Source organism: Podarcis liolepis, assembly GCF_965112155.1.
Source record: "Podarcis liolepis genome assembly, chromosome: 4".
In the NCBI taxonomy this organism is placed as follows: Eukaryota; Metazoa; Chordata; class Lepidosauria; order Squamata; family Lacertidae; genus Podarcis; species Podarcis liolepis.
The window spans coordinates 93,068,741-93,088,053 of NC_139558.1; the positions used below are offsets into that span (position 1 = coordinate 93,068,741).

At 43.2% G+C, this 19,313-nt stretch overlaps 2 protein-coding genes across 2 annotated transcripts in view; one reads left to right on the plus strand and one right to left on the minus strand.

Moving 5' to 3' along the window:
• Positions 1-3,307: 3,307 nt before the first annotated feature.
• Positions 3,308-8,935, minus strand: LOC310705271 (transmembrane protein 126A-like; the record flags this gene model as incomplete). Its single annotated transcript, XM_083499876.1, has 6 exons — positions 3,308-3,522; positions 4,328-4,442; positions 5,329-5,522; positions 6,539-6,664; positions 8,165-8,216; positions 8,575-8,935. 6 exons carry the CDS (start codon positions 8,933-8,935, stop codon positions 3,312-3,314), a joined length of 1,059 nt encoding a protein of 352 aa, XP_083356002.1. The 3' UTR covers positions 3,308-3,311.
• An 8-nt stretch (positions 8,936-8,943) lies between these two features.
• DLG2 (discs large MAGUK scaffold protein 2) overlaps positions 8,944-19,313 on the plus strand; it is a 904,765-nt gene continuing 894,395 nt past the window's right edge. Inside the window, exons 1-2 of the mRNA XM_083499674.1 lie at positions 8,944-9,080; positions 13,347-14,389. Of these exons, the coding sequence (XP_083355800.1) occupies positions 14,371-14,389 (19 nt within the window). The 5' untranslated portion in view covers positions 8,944-9,080; positions 13,347-14,370. The remainder of the gene's footprint in view (positions 9,081-13,346; positions 14,390-19,313) is intronic.

Here is a 19,313-nt window from a genome sequence, read left to right on the forward strand (position 1 = left end):
GCTCTGTTCCAGTAACAAGAAGCCGAAAGCACCAGCCTGAAGATGACGAGTGAGACCTCGTCGAAACGTCGCCTAGACACCCCAACTCTTACACGGGAAGACACCCGAAGACACCAAAACCTGCATTCCTGTACCCGTGAAAATCTACGAAAGCATATATATATATATATATATATATATATATATATATATATATATATATATATATGAATGACTCTGGAAACATAGTTGCCATTCTACGTCCAGCTTAAAGCAAAACAGCAGTGATTGGGTCTGTAAACACCTTGAGTTTAAGACTGTTTTTAAATATGCTCTTGGATACTGTATAACTAAATTTTTAAGACTGCTGAAGGAAAGTATTGAAATCTTAATAATTCCCCTTGTCATGAGGGGAAGTGTTAAAATGATTATCTGGCATGACCCTTACTATAAAAAGTAATAATTTCACCACTAGTGGTGCCTTCAGTTAGAGCCTTCTGGCCAGATAGTTGTGACCTAGTGAGTTGCACAGATGTTACATGCACCTGAGTCAGAAAATGTCGTCACCTTGTTTGGAATGTTGAATGAATAAAAAGCACTTAAACAACTAGGTATTGCTTAAATGATAAATTACAATTCAGCCTAATGTTGTGCTGAATCAGTTTATGGGACACAGGAAAGTGACTTACACTGACTGAGGCCTTGGGTCCATCTAGCTAAGGATTGTCAACATTGCCAGACAGGGTTTCAGACCTGGATTGTTCACATTCCTTCATTGAGATGCTGAAAAGTGAAGCTAGGAATTCCTGCATGCAAAGCTGATTTTCCAAGAAGGAAATACAGTGGACCCTCGGGTTATGTTACCTTTGGGTAACGTAAACTTCGGGTTGCAAACGTAGCAGACCTGGAAGTGGGTTTGCTGCTCACACGTACACAGACGCGGTCCTCGGTTATGAAATTTTTGGGATACAGCCGGGCCTCTGGAACCGATCCCGTTCGTAACCGGAGGTACCATTGTACAGTGGTACCTCTGGATATGCACACCTCTGGTTGTGTACCCTTTGGGTTACGCACACGGCAAACCTGTATTTTTCTGGTTTTTGCCGTTCTGTGTGCAATCAGAGGTACCAGTGTAGCTCAAAATTTATCTAGTAAAGTGGTACCTATGGTTACGAGCTCTGCTAACCCGGAAGTAGCTGCTCCTGGTTGCGAACTTTGCCCCAGGATGTGAACAGAGCAGGAGGCCCCATTAGCGAATGCGCGCCTCAGGATAAGAACGGTTTCAGCTTAAGAATGGACCTCCAGAATGAATTAAGTTCCGTAACCAGAGGTACCACTGTATTACCAGTGGTTGACTTGTCTTGGTATCAGGTGGAAGCTGATAGGAAATAAGACTTCAAATACACCAGCTTTTGAACATTGTCATTCTTTTTTGGCCTGCACTATACCACCGTTGGGAAAATAAGGTCTTTTTTTAGTATCACTTAGAAAATGTGATGTAAATGTGTGTGCATCTTAATACCTCAAATTAACCTTTCTTGTTTATTTTTCCTTTTAAACAGCTTAGTAGTATCGTGGGGGGAAATCATTATTCTGCACCATATAACTTCCTGGACAGATGGCATCAAAGTAATTGTGGAGAGCCATGTCTCACATTGGCATCCAACAAAATGAATACTGTTTCCATCTGCTACCATTTAACCCAAAATAGAAATCTTTTGTTTGACATTTTTGGACTGCATCAAAACATTTACTTGCAAAATGTTAGGTAAGGTTTATCTGGTTTTTAGTATCCAATTTGAAAAACAGTAGATAGGATGTATTTGTCTTGTTCCCAAAATTGCTAAAAGGTTTGTTGGGGACATACTCCATGTCAGTTAAAAAACAAAAGCAAACACCTTTACACTACTGAACATTTGTCCATTTAGACATAAATTATGAGAAGGAATGTTCAGGTTTGCTTCTTCAACCCGAGGTGGTTTACGCAAGGGTGTAAAGTTCAAATTCTTATATCTGATGATGCAAAGTTTAATTCCCACTTGTTTGGGGGGCTGGATTCTTGGATTACTTGAGCAGGGAAAAATCCCTGCCCAGCCAGAGTTACCAGCATATTAAGACGAGTTTGCAACTCATCTGGAACCAGGGTGAGGACTGACACGTCATTTTATAGCTTAGATGCTGCTGCCATACATATACACGTTCTCTGTCTCTCTGAAGCACATTCTCAAAGTTGATTATAAACCATTTGAATATAATACATAGCAATTTTGTAGTAGCATGGTCTATAAGAAGGGAAAATGTGTTTGTTTAAACAGAGGGGTGGTCCTTCTGCCTTGAGTAATGTGTTCAGATTGGTGTGTTCTGTGTTCTAGAAAATGATATTTAATTCACATAACCCATGCTGTGATGAGAATCGAGAAAAATGTAGAAATAGAAATATTTACCTTACACATTTTATTATGTTAAGAACTGTCTTGAATAAAAAATATTTTAGCAACATAGATTAAAACATTTAACTGGCAGCAAGAACAAACATGGGCCACTGCAAGTAGGAGGTCATAAATACCACTTGCCACAGGCCAAGCAGTTTTCCTTTTATTCTGGTGGCATCCATGATGGAAATTGTCCAGATCTGCTATTCCTTAAAACAGTACAACAGGGAGGTGAGCAGGAGCTTGTTGTACACTAGGTGTTAAATGATGCACAACCAAGATCTCTTCTTCCCTTCTAGAGGAATATGGTCAGGTAAGCAACCTGCAGGGCATTGAAGAGCTCTAGGGAATGTTCTTCTTCTTTATTTACTTAAGCGCCGCCCAAGCTGGTTACAACAATAAAACACGATACAGCATTTAAAACAACTTACAATCTCAAAAATGAAACCCCAGAGCTTTTCAATGCTCTGCAGGCTGCTGCTTTGTCAGCCACTCCTTGGAAAACCTTCCTGGAAGGTAGCCTTGATGCAATGTTCTCCCACCCGTTAATGGAAGCTACTATTTCTTCCCTGCATTGGATTCCCTGCATTGCAGGAGATTGGACTAGATGATCCTCATGGTCCCTTCCAACTCCACAATTCTGTGAGCAAGAGGGAAACCTCTGTCCAGCGTCACCACAAAGGTTTCTTCTAAGTATACTGGTCTCCTTCATCACTTTCCACCTATCCCCCATACCAAAAAGAAAGAAAGAGGGAGGGAAAAAAGCACAGGCAAAAGTACTGGCCCTTCACCATTAGGTCCCAAGGCTTGCTCAATATGCTAAGAGCTACTTTAAAAAACAAAAACACTAGCAGGATGATTTACATAAAGAAAAACCAAATAAGTAATGATTGCAGAAATTCAAATTTTATCTTTTATTTCTTCAGGGTCTTCTCCAGGCTGGGGCAACTGCAGCATTTTAATGTATATTTCATGACTTTTTGAGGTCAGGTATGCTCCAAATGCAATTTGAAGGATTGCAGCAAATTTCATCTTTTTGTAAACAGGTTTGCAAACCATCATCCAGTAGCGCAGCATGTTTTCTTGGCCTGGCATGGGAGTTGTTAAATACCTGGGGTGGGGTGGAAATAGGAATTAGCTTGACAATTGCAAACACTAGGCTACTGTTAAATTCAGCCTTTATTAAGAAAGTTATCTGATGGAGCAGTAGTTTACAAGCTCTCTTTAGTCTCTTTGTCAGTTGTCTTAAGATTAGGCTTTCAAAATAGGTGCTAGCCCACTCTTACCAAATTGTATACTAGACACTGCATCTCTTTCTGTGTACTACCTCATAATTATACTAAAAGTGAAGCAAAAACTGAGCAAATTCTATATATGGACAAAACATGTGTTAATTAAATGCAGCCACAACATGTGAAAGGGTACCAATTTACATGATGCCAGAAAAGGTGCAGAAAGGTGTTCTACAGACTAATGGCTCTATATTGTTGCCAGAAAACACTTCATTAGGCACAAGCTAATGATGCAGACTTTGTTACACCTATTTATTTTACAACCAGTTGTTGGTCCATTATTCAAATTTCCCTTTCGGGTGGTGTTCAGGAATGAAAGAGCAATAGCAAGTGCTTGTGATTCAAGCAGATTAACCCAGACAATGGATGTCTGAAGAGAGTTGATGGAGGGGAAGCTATTCTTGGAAATCAGTTTAGGTAATCCTAGAAAACTGAACTTAGGTGTGGAAAAACAATGTGTGCATTTTAAACTGAAATTCCATTTTAGGGATTTCCCATGTAAGGGTGAACAGCTCATGGTCCCAACACTGGTAGCAACCCCCTCCATCCCTTGCCATCAGTGCAGTGGATTTTCCAAAACTGCACATGTAAAAGCTGAGTTTACATAGAAGATTAAAATCGTACCTTGTTGCAAGAGCGGCATTCAAAGGTAGAGCTAGGAAAATGGGGTAGAACCAACCTATTACTCCTCCAATTACACCACCTCTGATCCAGGCGCAAGTTGCACAATTTAGATCACCTGGAGAACGAAATAGACAGATAAGCTGGAAAACCCTAAGTCTGACTTAAATTTGCAGACAAATAACATGAGAATTAAGTGATGTAGTGACAGCATCCCTATTGCAGGCTTACATCACTGCATCTTAAAATCTGCTTTCCTAATTTTGATTAGACTTTGTTAGGCTGATAAGCTGCTCAGATTTCAATAGCACCTATCATAAAAGTATTGCTGCAAAATATTGCTGAGATTCCCTAAATATATGCCACAAGAGGGACAAAGGTGTGCCTTGAAAAGAGAAGCCAATGCATTGGGCGTTCTAGCACTATAGACTACTCTCCACCAAAATATGTACAGTGACATGATCCAGAATCATTCCTTGCTAACTGGGCAAGATGGAAGGTTGAGTATTTGGAAGTAATTTTAACAGCATTATCCTGCAGTTTACACTTAAAGGGGACTAAGATAACCTTTTTGAATGCAAGGAGGTTCTCCATGTTGGATGCCAAAAACAATTATCTACATCTATATACTGAGTTTCTTTTGGGATGCTTTGGAAAAGTATAGAAACAACAGTAACACCAAATTGCAGGTAAGGCGCTGAAACACCACACTGTATTATTACTGTTTTAAAGAACTGGTACTCTTCCAGCTGTGAGGTCTTGCATACCATCAGGGGGTGGGGCACCCCCCACCTCACCTGCACCTTAAGCTCATTTTATTTTCTCAAGAAGAGAGTAATACAAAGAGCTAAAGGAACAAGTTTCCATAGCCCTACATATCTGGGGAGTATTGCAAATAGCCTCTTGTCTTGTGAGTAGGTAACCTTGTCCCAGTGTGGCTAATACATCCTTCCCAGCACAGACATTTCAAAGGTTACAGTTCGCTTTGAATGCAGATAACGTACCTTCCATTAAAGGCCGATTAATCAAACACTCATAAGTGACCACAGTTGTAATGAACGGTAAAACAGCCATGGGCAGAGCAGATACAATACGAGCTTGGGTTATATTCAGGACACGTCTAAACAAGCTATTTGCTACTAAGCCACAGAGACTTCCATTTAAGGCAAGGAACATGGATCCACTTTGAAAAAAACTCCTGTGGAATAAAAGGAAAATCAACATTTCAACAATTGCTAATAGCTGTGCATGTACAAACATGGTGCATTAGGAGAGTTGTATCCTTGTGTGCTGTGCAAAGAAGCACATTTGTGAAACCAGACAAATACTGTATTCTTTGAGTATATCCCCCAGTGCTACCAGTATGTTGCTGTGTCCTATTAGAGCTGACAGATACAACCACTTGCAGTATTAAAAAGGGACAGTGATTTTCACAGCTGCAACAAAATACTTAGGATTGCAATTCTACCTATTGAGCTATAAGCTCTCTTGTTAATTGGAGAACTATTCCAAGTGTCCATCGGATTGCCAGATCTACGCTTAGAGTGAACAGTTGTCCAAAACTCTGAGGCTCCGATAGAGGATGCAAGCATATGAGCAGCTATAGAAGGAGCAGCGGGAGGGACCATAGTAAATACATCACTTCAGCTTCTAAGGACAACCATAGTCACTGGCAAGAACCCTAGCAGATCCTTAAAACTGGTTTGAAGATTTTGCTGTTCTCTTGAAGAAATGTTTTACAAATGTTTTTACATTTCTAAATAGCAGAGGGTTTTATGTTTTATACATGATGGGGTCATATATAAAAAGCAACGTGTGGTCTTCAGTTATTTCAACTGACAATACTAAACACATTTCCTGAAGTCCTGGGACCTGTCTTTTAAGTTGAAGGATGCAATTAAAAGTTAAACTAAATAAAACACTGAAAGTGTCATTTCAAGTCACATTGGTTTCAACATCCAACATTGTCTTTAATGTTTATCTTGCTAATCCTGCTAGTCAGGTAAAATAGCATTCCCTATTTTTGTGAATAGAGGAAACCAGAGACTTGGCATAGGCTTCCATGTGGTATTTTGTATGGTATCACGTGGGCTCCATTCTTCACAAACTACTTGCACCATGTACAACAAGGTAAATTCTTCAATGCTTTGAAAATGGGAACAGAAAAAAACAACCCCAGTTTAAAATATTTTTAAATTTGCGAAGACCACTCACTGATCTGCTGCTGAAAGCCGCTCAAACCTTTCTTTCAGGATTTCAGATATGTCTCTACTTGCAATAGGAACTTTTTTTTCTGAAGTAGGTTCGATCAATTCTCCTGCCATCTTAGTTCCTGGAGCACTGGGAAAGAAAACGAAATGGTGCTGATTACAAAAATGAGTATGTATGTATGTACATCAGACACACCAGCAATAAGATTGAAAGAAAAACATATTTAATGACCCAGGCATAATAGTTTGTGAAATTTACAGCCGAGAAGCCAGCAGATGCCCACATTATGTCAACTCTTGGATTCTACTGCACAGTATAGTCCAAGAAACGGAATACCGTATTTTTCCGTGTATAAGACAAGCCCCCCCCCCCAATTTTTAAAAGTGTAAAACCATGGGTCGTCTTATAAATGGAATGTAGCAATTAAATATAGAAAAAAATACTGTAACCATAGGGGCGGGGTTCAACGCTGGGCGTCTAGCCTGTCTGCCTCCTCCCACTCAGCCCGCCTTACAGCTGGTGGGGAGGAAGTGGATGGTCCATTTATTGCGCATGGAGCAAGCTGCCGCCGCTGCTTAACACACACAAAAACTCCCCAAAGACACCAAGCATAAATTCCCTTAGTCTGTGTATGCATGCATGTCCCCACTCCTTAAATCAGATTAAAAATGGGAGAAGTCCATTGATCTAACATATTTGACACTGGCTTGGTTAGTAAGGTTGTTCCAGTTTAGTTTGATGGGATACAGTAAGTAATCTGGCACACAGTTCAGGGTTAAATCTGACCCACACAATAGAGTTGCTAGAGGGCATGTATGAAGTCCTCAATTGTATCCTGTTGCTTCCAGCTATACAGGCAATCCCTGATTTGCACTGGGGTTATGTTCCAAGTCACTGAGCATGATAGTGTAGTGCACATAACCCCACTACACCTTCCACCTCCTTCCGGGTCACTACAATCTTTGCATATCACCTGCATGCACATAAATATGTTGTTGCCTGGACAAGCGAGTAACTCCAAAATTTTCCATCCCAGTTTCTAACACTATTTACACCCTGAGAGCCACATTTTCCAGGCAATGGGAACAGTTAAGAATTGAGCCAGTCTTCATACTTCTTTATTCCTTCCCTTTACATGCTCATGCATTGTGTCATTGTGCTGCTAAGAAAAATTCCTAAATGCACATTTCTTCTAAGAGACGTAATCAACCCTCCTGCCCTCAATTACATTTGGATATTTTCTTCGTATTTCATTAACAGTCACTGCTGTTAACTGCTATACATATTTGTTGCTGTCATCCATCTGTCTCAGGGATGAGCCTTTGGGGGTGTAGTCAAGCTGTTGGAAGGTTGCAGCACCTGCTGTGGCTGTAGAGACCAATATGGGAGAGACATGTTTTGTTGCCCCTGGGGCAGATTAAGGTGTCCAGTTGTGCTGCTGCAGTAATACATCATGTCTCCCCCTTATCAATCCCTTCAGCCACAACAGGCGCTGTAAGTCTCCAACCTTTTGACTTCACCCCTGAAGGCGCACTCCTCCACTGTCTTCCAAGCCTGACAGATGCCAACAACACTACTTTAAAAATAATAAAAAATAACTATGCTCACTATATACTAATTTTCACTTACCACAAAGCAGCGGGAAAGCCGCACCCATAAATGATTGCAATTCTATACACGCCTGCAGGGACATAAGCTCCACGGCAATAAGACTCTAATTTTAAATAATGGGAAACAGTTTCACCAGGGAGGCCACACCGAGAGCCGCAGCTACCGGGGGCGGGTGACGTTGCCCCGGGGAAAGCCTCCAGTGGGGCGCCACTGAGGCTCCCAGCCTGTGCGTGTTTGTACTCAAATGCATGGTGTGGGTGTGTGTGCCAAGCTGGGTTATTGACTCGGGTGAAACAGCCTAGTTTCGCCCCTGCCCCTACCTCGTAACCTCAAACCCACCATACTCCATCGTCTCCCCACATTTGACGTCCATCGTGACCTTGAGCGCCGCTTCCCCCATGCAAACATACCCGCCGGGAAAAACTCACCTCGAGCCCTAGAGCTCTGCAAGCCGTTAAAAAACTTATTCCGCTGCCGCGGCGTCCGCCTCAGGTTAAAAAAAAAAAAAGGCGACTCGGCTATAGCACTGGCCAGGCGCACGCCCTTCCCCTGGGGGCCGCCATCTTGGACGATCACGTGACGTCCCCCCAACGACCCTCGGCTGGGCTCCGATTGGCCCCTCGCCTGCTCGCGGAGCCGGGGGAGGGGCCTGCCTCCGGATTGGCCGAGCGGCCCGTCGTTCCTCACGCTGGTCAGGGAGGGGCTCCCCGCCCGCGTTGCTAAGGGACGGAGGGAGGGCGGGAGATGGAGGAGGAGCGGCGGCGGCGGGCGCGGTAACGGCCGCTCCATGGAAACGCGGCTGAGGCGGCGGCCGCGGCGGAAGAGGAGCAGCGAGCAGGCCGCCTCCCTCACAGAGGAGCCCTCGATGGGGGCGCAGCAGCCCGCGCGGCCATAAGGCGACCCAGGCGGCGGTGGCGGCGAGGAGGGGCAGCAGGTGGGGCGAAGGCGGCCTCGGCGGGGTCCGGGTGGGAACCTGTGGCCGCCCGGCCAGGTAGCTCGCACCAGTTACCTGAGGGGGTTGGCCGCCCGCCGCGAGGGCTGATGGGAGGCGGGAGCCGCGACGACGACGACGGGGGTGGGGGAGGGCACACAGGTTCCTCGCTGACTCTTATGAGGGGTGTGTGGGGAGGATGGGGGGGCCACAAACAGGGGTGTATGTGTGCATGCGTGTGTTGACCCCCCCAAATCACCACAAGCCACCCCACGAGTCCCTGGAGTCCAGCAACATGTAGGTGTTTTTTTTTACTCAGGATCCCCATTGTGGCTCTTATGGGGTCACTCAGGGCACCCCATGCCAGACAGGAGTGCATGTGCGTGTGAATATGTATATGGATATTACCCCCCATCACGACCCTTCACATGAGGCTCTGGAGTCCGAACACACACACACACACACACACACACACGGCAACCAGAGTGTCGTCGTCCCCCATATATATATGCAGTATGGGGGACAATGACTCTCAGGTTGCCCAGTATGGCGCTCATTTGCAAAGCTAAGCAGGGCCTGGGATGGTTGGATGGAGGACGGTGTGTTGAGATTCCTGCGTGGCACGGGGTTGGACTAGATGACCCTTGGGGTCCCTTTCCAACTCTACAAATTCTATGATTGCAAGTGGGTGTCTTGGTCACACAGGGCAGCCCTTGCTGGACATAGATTTCTGTGGAATTGGGGTGTGTGTGTGGAGGAGGTGGGGCTTCCCACATTCCAGCAGCCCCATGCTTGCTCCTGTCAGGCAAGAGGGTTCTTCTTGCTTGTGGGACCACCCCAGCTCCCCCCCCCCCCAATCACAAGCCTCCCTCGCCCTTTTCCCACCACTCCTATCCCAAGCACCTGCGTTAAAAAAGCAACCCAATACTTCCCACAATCATGAAACATCCTCTGGTTGCCCCCACCCCATTAGCCCACCTTACAACAAAATTATCTCCCTTTTTATTTATTTATTCCCTTCCCCGCAAATTTTCTCTGCCTCATTGGGGTCTTTCTCGCTGGTGCTGTCAGGAGAGGACTTCGGGACATGTCCAGCCCCTTCCCCTTAGTGAACAAGGGGAGGGGAGCAAACACAGCAGGGCTGGCTTAACTAATACAATTTGTAAGTAGTACATACCACTATGCAAATATGGTTGGTTGAGGCTATTAAGTCTAGAATCAAAGGTTAACTAATTGCCCCTGTGGAATTGTCTTCTCTTCTCCTCAGTTTCTGGCCACTTCACATTGGTCTCTTCCCCAACCCCAAAAAACTTGCATCAGGCCCTGCCTCTGTTTTCTGCTTGCTCCACTCTCTGCAACCGTTAGTACACTAACTAGTCTGCTTTGTAAAGTGATCACCAGCCCCAGCAGCAGTTACTGACCCTGCTCACATCATTTATCTCCTAGAACCACCCCACGCATGGTGAATCTTGCCTAGCCACTGGCCCAGTGTTAGAAACAGAGATATGAAAGCTAAATGACATCTTAAACACCTTAAACCCAGGTTATAGGTGCCGCAACAGAGTGTGTAGACACCCTTTTTATATAAAAATACAAAGCTGAAAATGAATGAACTGCAGCTAAAATCTTATATTCATTTTTCACATCGTCTAGTCCTCATCTGAAGACTGCAAAAAAAAAAAAAAAAAAGCCATACTTCCCCTGCCTGGTCCTCTAATATTCTTGTGAGGGTCCCTTCTCCAGTCTTCAGAAAGTGACTGGAAGTGGGGAGGCAGGAAAAAGTCCTCATTTTCTTCCAGCAGTGGCAGTTTTAATCTGAAATCTTAGGTGCAGTACTGTGCCCAGAGTTCAGAAACTGCTCGCATTTATGAAATTCCCTGTTGGAAAATGCGCGTAGAACAGTGGGAGTTTCGAACGTTGCACTGGTCCCATCCCATCTTCTTATGGGTTTTCTGCCCTGTCACTAGCTCTTTTCGCTGTCCAGCTTGCTGGCTCATACCTTGCTGCTAACAGCAGCCACTCTCCCCCCACTCTGCTTTTGCAGCTGAAGGGAAGAGGCAGATGGCAACATTCAGGGGTCTGGCATCTGAAGACCTTTATACTGTATCAATTTAAATTCCCTTTGTATGCATGCAGTTAACTATCACTTCATGCAACACCTATCTCTGCCCCTCACCTGCGTTTCTGACCCTTAAAAATATATATATTTCCCTGAAACCCACTTTGGCCACTTGTGTACATTTGATACTGTTTCATGTTGTCCTTCACAACCGCTCAGCTTCTTCCCACAACGCTTGTAGTTACACTGACACAGCTGCCATATTTCCTACATAACCTTTTATTTTTTGCAACCTCACACCATTGGGCACATCTTGCCTTTATACTCTGTTTATCCAATATCCCTTCAGATCCTTGTACATGACCCACTTATCTAATCCTTTCATGTCCCTTCGCTCCGTGGAAACACAGAGTACTGCTTCATGTAGCCCTCTGCTCCTGCATTCAGTCTCCTTGGCCACTGATCCCCTTTCCCACATTCTCAAACCTTCCATGTTTCTACAACGGTGACAGTCCCCCTCAAGCTTGCATATCTGATTATTCTACTCCTCACCTAAGGACCCAGGTCTCCATGTAGTCATCAAATCCAGCATCGCCCTCTCTGCCTGAATGCAGTGTACCCTTCTGATCCTATTTTTGTATTCCTTCACCACACAATTCTCTACACAGCTGTTCCACATCAAATACATAATGCATCTTTACTACACCCTTGTGCTTTTTCACACAATTATCTAACTACTTTCTTAATGCTGGTCCAGTTCCTCAACCCTGCTCCTATGCTGAAATCCCCAATGGTTTAATATCTGCCTAGGTGTTCTCATAGATAAACACTGACCCACCTGCCTGCGCATTTGCTGCTATTTTACAGCCACAGCTGCAACCCAACTTCATTGTGTGACTCTGTTCTGTGCAAGTAGCACTCTGTTGAGCTTGCTTCCTGGTCTTTGGTCCTTCAGTGACTCAGCTCCTTGCACACTCTTCTTCAAATGCATCTCTACCCTGTTCTCCACAACTCTGAATCCTAATTTTCTGAATGCCATCAACTAGTAACGTGTCCCAGTCACTCTCATTCACCCTCTTCTGCTAGCTCTGATTCTACCTTCTTTATATTTCCCTCTTAACATTTTCTGCTTCCAAACCCTGATTACTTCCCTGCTGTTTTAATGGACAGTGTTCTCAATTCTTATCTCCTTTATGTTTTCCTTCTCAAGTTAAGCTTTCATATGGACATTGACTCCACTCTTGTCACACCCCATCAGTCACCTCCTCTCCGCTTGCACAGAATTTCACTTGAAACCATGCTGTCCACTTCTTCTAAACAGCCTTCCCCAAACCTTAATTTATTTTGCTTTGCTTCCTAAAGTCAGCCTTGTAAACAAACCCCCCAAATGTTACTGGCCTGAAAAATGTTTTACTAGCTTGTAGTACTGCCTGTGCCCCCTCCTTCACAGCCATCATGGAAATATGTTATGTGCTGTTAGTTTCTTAGGCAGGGGGTTGGGGTGGAAATGGGCTGGTGGTGGAGGGATGAAGCAGTCAGTCCCTCTTCTAGCAGCCAGCTAACTCACCTGCATGGAATTCCTGGTCACTTACCAGGCAAGTGGTTAAAAAGAAGGCTACTTTAAATGTCTGCACTTAGTTTATTACTCTAATCTTTCTATTGCTGCATGTACACTAGGATTTGCCCCTGTCCCACTAACTTTAAAGATCTTTCTTGAGCACTACTCCCTCAGAATCCATATTTGATGGATGCTCTTTACCACTACCCCATTTAGCTAAACTGTATTCTAAATTCACACTTTTCTCCTCCTTTGTTCCTCTTAATGTTCACCCCAGTGTTCTTCCCACAAACATTTTTTGTGCAGTTTGAAGTTCCTCTTCCTCTTAAGCCAACCTTTCATTTCAATTATAAAGAGCCAAACTATGAGAATGTGAGAATAGGTCTTATTATTGGGAAACAAATATCTGTTAAGTGATAGGAGAATCATAGGAAGTTGTGAGTCTGCTTCAAAGCAATTCAAAAGCAGTGGAAAATAACCCCATTGTACCATTTTAACTCTTTGAAGATGCAGTGCAGGGTTACGTGTAAGATGTACCATTGTGCTTCACATGTATAAAGTGTAATATTTGGAGACTAATTCCCCCCTTAATCCTTTATTTTCAATGTTTTGGAAGGGGAAAACTGTCAATTGCATTTTTTTCCATTTGCAGGGGGAAAAAGAAGAAAAATAGGAGGTTATGGTGAGGCCAGCCAGCTGCACCAGCAAACGGGAGAACCTCCGACTGACTTCATGGCCTGCTCTGTTAATATTCCAACATCTCTGCATAACATTTGGAGAAGCTCTGCCACAACCTTGCTCCTCTCTCATTAGGCAGCTGCTGCTGAGCAAAGAGTGAAATGGCAAGCAGTCAATGACTCCTGTGCACAACAGTCTGCTCCACCAGCCTGCCCTGTGAATAGCACTGTCACTTTAATAATTCCATGCTGAGGGATTGCTTTCAATCCTCTTGGGCTTAATACAAGCAAAGATCAGAGGGACATTAAAGGCCAGAAGGCTGGGTGGAGAAAATAAAAATGAAAGTGACTGCTGTTTGGTAACCGAATGAAACCTGGGAGGTTTTTTCCTCTCCTAATACGCAGAAGACCATTGTGTGCATCCAGTGCTGTAGCTAACTGGCAAAAGTCACCTGTGATTGCAGCAAAAAAGGTCCCTTTCAAGCTCTTCTGTCTTCCTCGGACGTTTATTTGGATTATTTGAGAACTGGTTTTAAACTTGAGTGATGCTGGAATGTGTTGAAGTGGATCATTTGGACTGCCAAGACTTGGACTGTGCCTTAATTGTATTTCCTACATTCACTTAACTTCTTAAAAAAAAAAAGTCCCTATTCTGTCATAAGAGAGAATCTTATACAATTTTGTAGGCTGACGAGTGTTTTCTCTTGTATATTTTTATAGATTGGGAAATATTTTACAGATTTTGACAAGTGCTCTGGCAAAAATTCTCTTAAACTTTTTTTCTTCCTTTCTGTTTCCATGGGTTGTGTTGGAAGTTTTTAACTGGACAAAAACTGTGAGTGCCATTGTGGGAAATGAAGATGTAGAGCTCTCTTCCAAAGCTGAACTGTCTGTTTTGAATTGGATGGCAGACTTCTGACCTTACAAGTCAATCCCAGCGGGACTCTGTTGATACCGGTAAATAAGTGTTTGCGTCCAGTGCCAGAAATAACAGCGAGAATGCCAGTCAAGAAGAAAGGTGGGCTATGAAGCTTCCTATCTCATTTTTGTCTTATCTTTTTAACAAGCTGGATTTCTCATACATGCAGTTTTACATTAAAAGCATTTGAATGGGAGAATGAAATTGTTGTTTGTTTGTTTTTCTGTGGAGAGGTGAAAGAGAAGCATTTCATGCATTTTGTTTTTCATGCAAAAGTATTCTTTACTTCAACTGGAATGTTTTAAAATCTGCTAGGACACATTTTGATCTCAAATGCTGGTTTCTCGCAAGCCTTTGTAGTTTATGTAGTACCAGGGTGGCTGTGGGTGGGGTATAGGAATGAGAAACCCTGTAATCTTGTACATACAATAATTCCAACAGTAAACATTTTTTATAAAAATAAATAAATAGAATTTCTCTGAAGTAAATTTGTGGGCTTAGGGTTTATGGAATAGCTTCTAAGTGAGACTTGATTTTTTTTTAAAAAATAGTAATTCAAATCAGTATTTAATGGTACACTAAAATGATAAAATCTTTCTGATTTGTCATTTTTCATTACTTTAGATATATTTATAAAAAGTGCAACAGTATACCTGTTATAGCCATCATTTAGCCATTAAAGTACATGGAATATGTTTCAAGATTTCCCACTACAAGGTTTATACGTAAAATAAAACTGCTCATGAAAACAATATGATTTGAATAATCTTTTTTTTAAAAAAGTTATCTACTAATGAAGTAATGTTGGGAGTTGTGTGGCTGTAGCTAAGCAGATTTTTATTTTTTTTAAGTAGCCCTACATTTCCCAACTCCGTTTTACAAAAATGTGTATATGATATATAACAACAGTGAGATGCTCATCCTAAAGATGAGGGGCTCTGAAGAAGGGAGGGCTTGGCTGTTGTTGGGGGTGGAGTTCTTATAATGCATCTTTGTTCTAATGCACATAGAAACACCTCCTCCTCCCTTGCTTACTAGCATCCCCAATGCTTTTCCTTTTCCTTGTAGGAATGGCAACCATTTACTTCTTTGGGACATAGGAAGGCAGTGCCTGCAGCCCTAGGGACACAATTGGCTTGCTCCCTGTATCTTAACCCATTGGGAATCCTATTTGCATAGCTCTGGGTTTCTGGGTTACGCTACAGTGGCAACCTGCTTTTCGGTTAGGGTTGAAACCTTTCCTGAGACCCTGGAGAGTACCACCAGTCAAAACAGATAGCACTGAGCTACATGCTTCGGTGGTCTGACTTTGAACACGTTACAGCTTCGCATGTTCAATGTCGCCATCAGTCCCTGCCTTGTGAAAAGCATGGATATTTCCCTTCAATAGCAGCCATGATCAACAGAGGTGCAACACATTTCTAGAAAATGGTGTGGTTTCTCTTACTGGTGGTGGTGTTGCTGTTGCTCATTTGCCACAATAATTAGAAATCTGGATGATTACTATGGTGCCTGTTCTGAGAAACATGGCTTGGAAAGCCTGGAGCTGTGCTGACATATCTCCTGTCAAGCGGTTGTTTACTTAGAATAAAAGCACAGGATAAGCATTCTTAGGACAAGGCTAACATTTCTGGCGCCTGTGCCAGAAACAGTGATTATGTTGAGAGTTCAGCCATTTTTGGTAATCTACGAGATCTCCCGTCACACGCATGCTAGAACTTACTCATTCACGCCAAATCAAAGGACGGCTCGGCACATACGGACACAGGGAACACTGGACTGAGCTGCTGCCTGTACTGAAATTAATGCTTGAGCAAAAACTCAGCATGCAGTTTCAGAGTGCAGATGGAGCCCTGGTCTGAGGCAATCACATGCACTCTCTTTTTGCATCCATAAGCACCTTAAAAACCTTGTGATGTTAACTAGCTCCTTGATTTTGGGAACATTTCTCCAGAGTTTTCTCACACAGAATAACTTTCCCCCTGAAGTTATCTGAACATATACCCAGAAAAACTGGTTGCCCTCCCACTTGGGGGCTTTGCTCTCTTGTTGCATTAGTTCCAACATAGCAGTTGTTTTAACATGTAGATGGCAATTGTCTTTTCTATTTTAGTTCAAGTGTAACCTAATCTGGCCAAGAAAGCCAAGTGATTTGCAATATTAAAGAACAGCCTTTCTACATTAAACAAACATATCTCCCAGTAATGTATTATTTCATGTTACAGAAATATAGCTGAGATGTCTGAAGGACCCTAAACTTGTTTCAGATTACCATATTTTTTGCTCTATAACACGCACCCGACCATAACACGCACGTAGTTTTTAGAGGAGGAAAATCCGTAGGCATGCCACCCGTAGGCATTACCTCCATAACACGCACAGACATTTCCCCTTACTTTCTAGGAGGAAAAAAGTGTTATGGTGCAAAAAATACGGAAATTTAAAATTGTCTTGCAGAATAGCATGGCAATCCTGTTTATAATGCATAATATTCATCCTAATCAGTTGAGGAAAGCCAAGAAGCATAAACAGAAGCACCCAACTGAGATGGTACAAGATTTTGGTGCCTGAGCAGAAAATCTAAATGGTGATACAATTAAAGTATTGGATCCTTCCTCCGACCAAGGAGGTCTCTTCTCTCAGAGGAAGGGAGCTTGGATCCAATCCATAGAAAGCTAAATAATTGAACTGCTGCCCTTTAATATTGACTCACACTCTATCTCTGCTTGCCTAATGGTAGGGCTAGCTTATAGCATCCAGAGAAAACTTTTCACAAAAGTTGTTACCAGGAATGTCCAGAATCATCCTGCTTCACGCTGTATCTGAACAAGCAAGCAGCTGTAAAGGTAATATTTTGCATGGATGTTAAGATGACCAGACAGTGTCTGAAACATTCAGGAGCTGACTGCTCTGTTAACAGAACATGGCTTAGAAGTGGTGTATAAACTGGTAGCATTCACTGCAAGTCCTGTAACTCATATTAGTAGTGAGGTTTTGTACATTTACAGTAGTAAAACATTGTTAGTAAACTACTAGTAAAGGTAAAGGGACCCCTGACCATTAGGACCAGTCGTGGATGACTCGGGTTGCGGCGCTCATCTCGCTTTACTGGCCAAGGGAGCCGCCGTACAGCTTCTGGGTCATGTGGCCAGCATGACTAAGCCACTTCTGGCGATCCAAAGCAGCACGCGGAAACGCCGTTTACCTTCCCACCGGAGCGGTACCTATTTATCTACTTGCACTTTGACGTGCTTTCAAACTGCTAGGTTGGCAGGAGCTGGGACCGAATAAGGGGAGCTCACCTCGTTGCAGGGATTCGAACCGCTGACCTTCTGATTGGCAAGCTCTAGGCTCACAGTGCCACCCACGTCCCTTAAACTACTAGTAGCAATAGTCAAATATCCTTTAATGTTCATGGCTTGTGTTAGGGACAAAATTTGCAGTGGCACACCATTAAAAATCACATTGAACTCAGTGAAACTTGCTTCTGAGGATTTCCACTGAAAGTCTATTAAATTTAGCTCAAGAAATATTGGCACAGATTTGCCCCCACCTTGCAAAAAAGAAGTATTGTGCTAATAAGGAATCTCAGGAAGACAGGTTGGCATGGATTGCTCAAATGTGAAATATGGATAAGCGTGCGTCCCCTCCTTGTTTCGTTTGTTATTTTGATGGGGCATTCATTTGCTGATCAGATCTTTTCTGATGTATACATGAGAGCTTTTCTTAAGTCTTTGTGCACTGGAATGCGCACTGCATGGGCTGTGGCAAGGGGACAAGGTCTTGTCGCAGCACCTTTAATTCCAAGGTTGATGCTGGAGAAGAGTTCAGGGATCACTTAGAGTTGTGTTTCATGCCCAAGTGCAGGATGAAAGCAACAAGCCCCAGCCCCGCTATTGAGAATGGGGACTGCGGCAGCAGTGGGGCTTCCAAGGAACACACATGCACAGTGCATTTGCAAGGCCACCCGCACCCCAGGCATTTCTAAGGCACACAGAGTATCTCAAGCGTAGTTGAAGTGTGGGGATGAGACCCTGCACCTTCTCCAGTTCCAAGGGTGGGAGAAAGGTTGGAGTTTACCCTTCAGCACACTCACCATGGCAAATGACCCCCTCCCTCTTGTGAGCATGGTTCTGTGGACACTTGCTGTTGTGAAGCAATACGCTTTTTAAAAATGCATTTTTGTAACTTTTAACAAGGCAGCAGTTGTTTAAAGAAGTATTTTTTTTAATAAAAAGAAGAAAAAGATAGTTGTGCTAAGCAGGCAACAGGCCAGTTCTTCAAGCATCAATAGCATCACAGCTTCACGGGATATTGGACAACCATGGTTAAATATTAGGCAATCAGGGCTGGCACGCTGGGGAACTCTGCTGGCAAGTGAGAGAAGAGATGATCCATGCAGTGTGTTTGCCTGTGTATGCAAATACGACAATAGGTCTTATGTGTAAAAAGGGAAATTTTGAAGCAATCCCCAGTGAGATTCCATGGGAGATCAATACCTGCCGTTTACCCTTTGAGAAAATCTCTTGCTGTCAGTGGCCTTCTATTTGCCAGTAAAATTTTCAGGGTTTTTGTTTTTTTTGAGTGAAGTGAATTTGGAATATTTCTCCACTGCTTTGTTTACTTCATATAATTTTGTTATAAGGTTGCAGAAGGAAAAAAAGGCAGTTTACGAAGGCCAGATGTGAGGTTTTATTTTATGCAGGAGTGCTGGCAGCCAAGTTGCTGGCTGTCTCCAGTGGGGCTGGAGTACAAAAGTGGGTAGAGGCCAAAAAACCACAACCCTACTTTAAAAAAAATATATATACAGGTTGTGGATGGGTGGATTATAAAACCCCTTTGGCACAGAATCACAGCAAGGGAGCTGTAGGAATGGCCAGCATTTTCTTTTGTAAATAGACAGAATTTGCAGGGGATCCCACGAAAAACTTCTTGGCATATCAGTCACTGAAAAATAAAATAAAAATTACATGAATAATACTTTAAATGGGAAAATGTTGGCGGGGAGAGAATGATGGTGAGC